Source organism: Rana temporaria, chromosome 10 (genome assembly GCF_905171775.1).
Source record: "Rana temporaria chromosome 10, aRanTem1.1, whole genome shotgun sequence".
NCBI classification, from domain to species: Eukaryota; Metazoa; Chordata; class Amphibia; order Anura; family Ranidae; genus Rana; species Rana temporaria.
In genome coordinates, this window is record NC_053498.1 from 25,868,539 (window position 1) to 25,877,258 (window position 8,720).

At 46.0% G+C, this 8,720-nt stretch overlaps 1 protein-coding gene across 1 annotated transcript in view; it reads right to left on the reverse strand.

Annotated features, from left to right (window-relative positions):
* The window catches only part of LOC120916464 (carcinoembryonic antigen-related cell adhesion molecule 1-like), a 79,302-nt gene extending 70,946 nt beyond the window's left edge, over positions 1-8,356 (reverse strand). The window contains exon 1 of the mRNA XM_040327441.1: positions 8,138-8,356. Within this exon, the coding sequence (XP_040183375.1) occupies positions 8,138-8,207 (70 nt within the window). The 5' untranslated portion in view covers positions 8,208-8,356. The remainder of the gene's footprint in view (positions 1-8,137) is intronic.
* Between the last annotated feature and the right edge of the window lie 364 nt (positions 8,357-8,720).

Genomic DNA, 8,720 nt, shown 5'->3' on the forward strand with positions numbered 1-8,720 from the left:
ACTTGAGCAGGAAGGGGGTATATGTGCCCAGTAAGCAAGTGGTTAAAAAATAAATAAAAAATAAACCTTTACAACCACTTTAACTCCAAGGAAAAAATGGATGTGTTTATGGGTATAAGGTTTACCCACAATGCCATGTTTTTCTCACACAGTTAAGAGGGAGAATGAGAATCCGCGCGGGCCGGCGTATAGCGGGCACCCCAAGCTGAGGAGGGAAGTATAGGGAAAATATTAAATTTTGGATGTCTTGCCCGGCGTCCATCGGCGGCCTAGTCCGGCATCTGTCTGCGGCCTTGCGCGGGTCCGTCCAGCCTTTCGCATAGTCCGTCTGCTGTCTTGCCCGGCGGCCTTGTCCGGCATCCATCTGCGGCCTTGTGCGGGGTCCGTCTAGCCTTGTGGGTGTCCGTCTGCGGCGGGGTCCGTCGAGGGGTTGCAGCGTCGTGTGTTCGAATTTTAACGCGCTGTGCAGAGCCGGATTTCCTGCGCACTCGGCTTCACTCGGCTTCTCTCGGCTCCTCTCACGTGTCTGCGGGCGGAGCCGAGCCTAGCCGAGTGCGCAGTACACTCGGCTCGGACAATGTCGGAGATGTCGGAAACAATGTCGGAGACAGCGGGGATCGGCGGGGTATCAGCGTATATGGCGCACTCACGATTTTTTCCTGATCTTAAGGGGAAAAAAGTGCGCGGTATACGCCGATAAATACGGTATTTACTGTGAAATTACTGGTAGGAAGTTATAACTTCAAACGAATACTTCAGTAATTTGTCCGTACACACAAGGAGACATGTCCGATGAAAACGGTTTTCATCGGACATGTCTCCTGGGAGCTTTTGGTCTGATGTGTGTACACACCATCAGACCAAAATCCCCGTGGACAGAGAACGCGGTGACGTAGAAGACACCGACGTTCTCAAACACGGAGGTGCAATGCTTCCACGCATGCGTCGAATCAATTCGACGCATGCGCGGGATTTCGGGACGCTGGTTACACGTCATAACCAGCGGACATGTCCGATTAGGTGTACTAACCATCGGACATGTCCGACGGACATGTTTCCAGCGGACAAGTTTCTTAGCTTGCTAAGAAACTTTTGTCCGCTGGAAACCTGTCCGCTAGGCCGTACACACGGTCGGACATGTCCGCGGAAACTGGTTTCAGCGGACATGTTCGACCGTGTGTACGGGGCCTAAGCCACCTGCTTGAGTACAGTTTTTGAAAATATTACCTGACACAATAATAAAGGAGCCGAATAATTGTTGTTTGGTGATCATTTCTAATACATGACAAACTCAGACACAGAAATAAAAGAATAAACTTTTCGTATACTTTATGCTTTATCTCCGGGCCCCTCTGTGTGTCCTCTGGTCGGTGTGACTCCCTCTGTACTGGGAAGCTCACAATGTATTAGATGTGAAAGGGGAATTCCAGCAAGACTTCACAGTTAGCTGTAACCCTGCACAAACATTCTATTCATAGCATAACATATTCATTTTCCCATATGTAAAGTAGACTTCTGTGTTTAAAATTAATGAAAAAAATAAACTGCCCAATAAAATAATAAAAAGAATCTCTCACTACAATAATCATCTTCAATCTCTCACTGTTCCTGCAGAAAGCCCACTTGTAGGCAGGTGGAGTCTACCTTCTCCACTTCAGATGGCGCTATCCACAGTTGTTCTGCAGATGGAGAGGAATTCAGGCGAAACATGGTTCCTCTATGGTAGGGGTGTCAAACTCCACTTCATCGTGGGCCGCATCAGCAATATAGTTGCCCTCAAAGGGCCGCTTGTATCCGCTTGTATCTGGGTTTGCGCTACATACAGAGTTCAGGGGTGCACACTATGTACAGGGTGCAAAGTTCAGGGGTGCACACTATGTACAGGGTGCAAAGTTCAGGGGTGCACGCTATGTACAGGGTACAGAGTTCAGAGGTGCACACTATGTGCAGGGTGCAGAGTTCAGGGGTGCACACTATGTGCAGGGTGCAGAGTTCAGGGGTGCACACTATGTGCAGGGTGCAGAGTTCAGGGGTGCACACTATGTGCAGAGTTCAGGGGTGCACACTATGTGCAGGGTGCAGAGTTCAGGGGTGCACGCTATGTACAGGGTGCAGAGTTGAGGGGTGCACCCTATGTACAAGATGTAAAGTTCAGGGGTGCACGCTATGTACAGGATGCAGAATTCAGAGGTGCACGCTATGTACATGATGTAGAGTTCACGGGTGCACGCTATGTACAGGATGCAGAGTTCAGGGTTGCACGCTATGTACAGAATGCAGAGTTCAGGGGTGCATTCTAGGTACAGGATGCAGAGTTTAGGGGTGCACGCTATGTACAGGATGCAGAATTTAGGGGTGCATGCTATGTACAGGATGCAGAGTTCAGGGGTGCACGCTATGTACAGGATGTAGAGTTCAGGGGTGCATGCTATGTACAGGATGTAGAGTTCAGGGGTGCACGCTATGTACAGGATGCAGAGTTTAGGGGTGCACGCTATGTACAGGATGCAGAGTTCAGGGGTGCACGCTATGTACAGGATGTAGAGTTCAGGGGTGCACGCTATGTATAATGTGCAGAGTTCAGGGGTGCACTCCATGTCCAGGGGTGCACGCTATGTGCAGAGTTCAGGGGTGCACGCTATGTGCAGAGTTCAGTGGTGCACGCTATGTGCAGAGTTCAGGGGTGCACGCTATGTGCAGAGTTCAGTGGTGCACGCTATGTGCAGAGTTCAGTGGTGCACGCTATGTGCAGAGTTCATGCAAGCGAACTATGATTTCCAAGAGAGTGATATTAGTGGCTTTTTGATCATTGTAAAAAACAATGTAGAAAGGTGCTAATCACTGGCAGAGCTTCAGGGATCGTAATAGCAACCCCACCCATGCTCCAGGTGCCCGTGTGGCCTCCCTGTCACATTCGGTTTTGTGAGGGGGGTTGCAATCATAGAATCCGATCTCCTGTTTCTCCTCCTCTCCCTCCCACTGCTTTTAGCTGCTGCACAGAGAACCATACAGGGGATCGTTCCTCTAATTGCCCCAAGCTGCACTGATCACTCTCCCTGTGCATTATCCTCCCCCCAAAGCACTGCCTGCTTCACTCCTTTCCTCTCTCGTCAGCTGCTGCAGACACACAGGGTGATGTTTCCAGATGGAAGACAGGGCGAAAGGGTCGGTAAACGTTATATGTAATTTCCTGATTGATCACTCACTGTGCACATTGTCAACTGAAGCATAGTAAACTGAGTTTATTATGCTTTAGTTTGTGAATGAAATGGAAGCCTGTGTATTCATTGTGTTCAGCTAAGGCTGCAGAAAAAGAAACTGGGGAATGTGTTACCTCAGTCCATTTCTCCATCTCAAAAGTGAGACTTCAGGGGTCTATTTAGGCCCCTGATATGTCACCAAAGCCCCTCCCAAAAGCATAGTGAAAAAAAGCATGTAAATGTATCAAGGTGCCACTTTCGATATGGCTAAAAGACTACCGTTGGTAGATAAAAAAGGAACTTGGCTCCCTCCGGTGGCCAAATGTTGTATAGCCCCCTCCTGTTTGGTTTTTACCCTGGTGCAGCAATGAATGTTGGGAATTGAAGTGCAGGGAGATAGAGACTCCATTGCCCTGGTTAATGAACAGACTACAATATCCAGAGTGCAATTGTGTGATCCCAAAGTGCTTTGCATCCCGCACAGCCTGCTGGGGGAAGGAATTTAAGGAGGAGGACGTCTTTGGCTCGCTCTCTCTGGACCGCCTCTCCAAGCAAGTAGGAGGCCTATGTTGAGGCCTGCCTCTGGAAGCCAAGGCCTGAGAAGCCTGGCCCTACACACGCCTGTGCGGATCGCCCATCTTGAGTGGGGGATTTCTGACAGAGAGTCTGGGCTGCATCTAAGAGCAACTGGTTGCCTGTTTGATCGACAGCGAGTGACGGGCGTGTAAAGACCGAGAACTGTCAGTGGCGGAGAGGCCGAGGATCGGGATTCTACTGATGGAGTGTTCCGGAGAGGCCAGGCCTGGTTGGCACCTGCCCAACAATACTGACTGTGTTGCAGGAAGGGTGGATCATGTAGACTAGCCATTGTTACTTGAAGGCCCCACGCCACGTGCAGGATACTTTGCATCCGGCAGTGACTGTGCATTGACTGAATTGGTGCCTGCGCTGCCAGCACACTTTACATTTGACTTGGATGTTTCTTACTGTTTTCCCTTTGGATTGCAAATTGTTAATGTGCACCAACGAAAGGCTAGAGAAAACTCCAGTTAACGAGAGAGGACAATTGCGAACTGAGCTATTAAAGTAGGACACGTGTCCAGGAACTACCCACTAGGGGGAGTCTAGGAGTATAAAGACTTATGTGTACAGTTTAGTTGGTTTACAGTGGGGATCGAAAGTTTGGGCACCCCAGGTAAAAATTTGTATTAATGTGCATAACGAAGCCAAGGAAAGATGGAAAAATCTCCAAAAGGCATAAAATTACAGATTAGACATTCTTATAATATGTCAAAAAAAGTTAGATTTTATTTCCATCATTTACACTTTCAAAATTACAGAAAACAAAAAAATGGCATCTGCAAAAGTTTGGGCACCCTGCAGAATTTATAGCATGCACTGCCCCCTTTGCAAAGCTGAGACCTGCCAGTGTCATGGATTGTTCTCAATCATCGTCTGGGAAGACCAGGTAATGTCAATCTCAAAGGTTTTAAATGCCCAGACTCATCTGACCTTGCCCCAACAATCAGCACCATGGGTTCTTCTAAGCAGTTGTCTAGAAAACTGAAACTGAAAATAGTTGACCCTCACAAAGCTGGAGAAGGCTATAAGAAGATAGCAAAGCGTTTTCAGATATCATTATCCTCTGTTCGGAATGTAATTAAGAAATGGCAGTCATCAGGAACAGTGGAAGTTAAAGCAAGATCTGGAAGACCAAGAAAAATATCAGACAGAACAGCTCGCAGGATTGTGAGAAAAGCAATTCAAAACCCACATTTGACTGCACGATCCCTCCAGAAAGATCTGGCAGACACTGGAGTTGTGGTACACTATTCCACTATAAAGAGATACTTGTACAAATATGGTCTTCATGAAGAGTCATCAGAAGAAAACCTCTTCTTCTACGTCCTCACCACAAAAATCAGTGTTTGAACTTTGCAAATGAACATATAGACAAGCCTGATACATATTGGAAACAAGTTCTGTGGACCGATGAGGATAAAATAGATCTTTTTGGCCGGAATGAGCAAAGGTATGTTTGGAGAAGAAAGGGCACAGAATTTAATGAAAAGAACCTCTGTCCAACTGTGAAGCTTGGGGGTGGATCAATCATGCTTTGGGGTTGTATTGCAGCCAGTGGCACAGGGAACATTTCACGAGTAGAAGGAAAAATGGATTCAATAAAATTTCAGCAAATTTTGGATGGTAACTTGATGCCATCTGTGAAAAAGCTGAAGTTAAAGAGAGGATGGCTTCTACAAATGCATAGCGATCCTAAACACACCTCAAAATCCACAGGGGATTACATCAAGAGGTGGAAACTGAAGGTTTTGCCATGGCCTTCACAATCTCCTGACCTCAACATAATTGAAAATCTATGGATAGACCTTAAAAGAGCAGTGCGTGACAGACAGCCCAGAAGTCTCAAAGAACTGGAAGACTTTGTAAGGAAGAATGGGCAAAGATACCTCAAACAAGAATTAAAAGACTCTTGGCTGGCTACAAAAAGCGTTTACAAGCCCTGATACTTGCCAAAGGGGGCAGTACAAGATATTAACTCCAACCAAACTTTTGCAGACACCATTTTTTTGTTTTCTGTCATTTTGAAAGTGTAAATGATGGAAATAAAATCTAACTCTTTTTTACATATTATAAGAATGTCTAATCTGTAATTTGATGCCTTTTGAAAAAATTTCCATCTTTCCTTGGCTTCGTTATGCACATTAATACAAATTTTTACCTGGGGTGCCCAAACTTTCGATCCCCACTGTACATTGAATTTCCCTGTATTACTGTTTGTCAGGGCTGAGTGAGGCCTGGCGGAGAGGTGCTCCACTGCTAGTAGCGTTGCATTGGGGGAATCCCTCCGCTGTGCTCTTGATCAGGGCTGGCTGTATAGGTTGATTTAACCTCAAACTCTTTATCATTGACTCCAGCAGGGCCCTGCGGGAAGTCAACTGTTGATGTCTAACCCTGTCTAATTTCTTTTGATAAAGTAAACACTCACCATCTGGTTAAGCATAAACTTGTGTGGAGTTCCATCTTTTACCACTTGAGCAGGTGACCAGTGAAAGGTAACACCATTAACTGCATTGCATTATTATATGTTACCATTGTGGTCCCCAACTATCCAGTGGGTTCCATAATTGTTGGTGTTACCCAGTTGTGCCAAGGGAGGGTTCGAGACAAATTTTGGGGTTGATAGGCGGAGTGTAGACCCTAAACTAACCAGCAGCTCCAATGGGGGTAGTGCTACATAAACAACTAAGAAATTACAACAAATAATTTTAAAAAGATGTAAAAATAATAACAAAAATTAAGGTCTCATTCACACAGATCCGGTGTCCCATATAGTGTGAGTGAGCAGTTTGTGTGGCTGGAGCCGCCGGTTACTCCTTGGGGATGCTGTGGCTGTATGAACACAACCGCATGTCCTAGAGGTGACATGGGTGGGTAAGTGAATGTACACTGTATGCGGGGGCCGTACACCTATACGTACACGCCTGTCAAATTAGTACCTGCAACTGTGTTTGTACAGTTGCTGCATCTCCAAAGCATAACATTGGCTGCCTGCACACAGCTCCAGTCCAAAAAAATCTGGTTTGCACTGTACAGGACACCTTCTTTTATTATGTCAAAATGTGGACAGTTTCTCCATAATCTCTTGAATGACCCTCTCAATATGTGAATAAAGATAACTGAAATAACTCTTTAGCCACTTGGAGTATCTTGGTGCGTGGTAAAAGAGGCGGTTGGTAGTGGGGAGGCCCCAGGTCAACTTTTGCATTGGGGCCCACAAGTTTCAAGCTACCCCTCTGGTGCTAATTATTCTCTTTTCTATGGAGAAATATATGATGTTGCAGATCCTGAGCTGGATACACATCCCAGGCAAGTTAATAAGACATTTACAGCCAGTGCTTTTTTCTCAAAGAATAGGTGCAGGAACTCCTCCCTTCCAAGTCACCCCTTGACTCTGCTTTCTACCCACCTCTGAGAACCAACCCTTAGGTCCACCCATTACCCACCACCCAGTACAACCTATTTTAGTGAATACAGAACCAAGTATCATTTTGTGGTGCTAACTGTTTTGTATGGAATTTGTTAATGATAACAAGAAAGGCAGTAAAATAGACCTAACAACAATAGACACCCCAGTGACAATAGATCCACCCCAGGAACAATGGGTTCCCAACAGCCAGCATCAATAAACCCTTCAGCAGCCTCCCTTAACAGTAGATACCTCCCAGCAATGATTGACCCCTTGTAACATAAGACCAACCTCAGCAAAAATAGACCTCCCAGCAACAATATACCCCCCCCCTGCAAAAATAGATCCAATTTAGCAACAATAGATTCCCGAGCAGCCAGCATCAATAGACCCTCCAGCAGTCAGCAACAAAGACCCCTCCCAGCAACAATTGGCCCCCCAGCACCATAAGACCCACTTCCAGCAACAATAGATCCCCTACAAGCAACAGAAGACCTCCCCAGAAACAATAGACCCCCTTCCTCTGCAAAAATAGATCCTCTCCAGCAGCAATAGATTACCCAGCAGCCAGCATCAATAGACCCTCCAGCAGGCAGCAACAAAGATCCCTCCCAGTAACAATTGGCCCCCCAACAACATAAGACCCACTTCCAGCAACAATAGATCCCCTACAAGCAACAGAAGACCTCCCCAGAAACAATAGACCCCCTTCCTCTACAAAAATAGATTCTCTCCAGCAGCAATAGATTACCCAGCAGCCATCATCATTAGACCCTCCAGAAAACCCCAGAACCCCTTGCAATTCAGTTCTGGAGGTGCCAGAACTGCATTCCCCCATGTTTCTGCTGAAAAAAAGCCCTGATTATAGCCAGTACCAGCACTGCAGCAATGCAATGAAGAATGAGCACATCTCCTTCCATTCTCAGTGAGTGTCCATTGCTAGTCTTACCTGACACAGCAGCCCAGGGGCCAAACTGGTTTTGTTTGAAGATCATTTTCTCCCATCCACAAGTCTTCATATAACACACTTTCCCTTTCCTTTACCTTCTTGATCTGAATAGTTCTCGGGTTCCTCAGACTTCCTGGATTTCTTTTTTGGAATCCTGGAGTTTACTGGATCTGTAAATTTCCAATTACGTATGTTGTATATTGTATGTCTTGGTCTTCTGTGTCTGTGTGATCGTCTTTGTACTGGGCAGAGCAATATATGAATCATGCAATAAGAGGAAATCATGTAATACTTCATAGTCTGCAGTTGTTGCAACCAGTCTGTAGAGAAAAGGGGAACTGCCAGCTCCACCAGTTGATTTACTAAAACTGGAGGCTGCAAAATCTGGTACTGCTGTGTATGGTAGCCAATCAGCTTCTAACTTCAGCTTATTCAGTTAAACTTTGACCAAAAAAAACACTGCAAGCTGATTGGTTTCTATATAGAGCTGTACCAAATTGTGCACTCTCCAGTTTTAGTAAATCAACCCCAACTGTTCTGATTCCCAAACCAAAAAATAGGATTTTTGTACTCACCGTAAAAT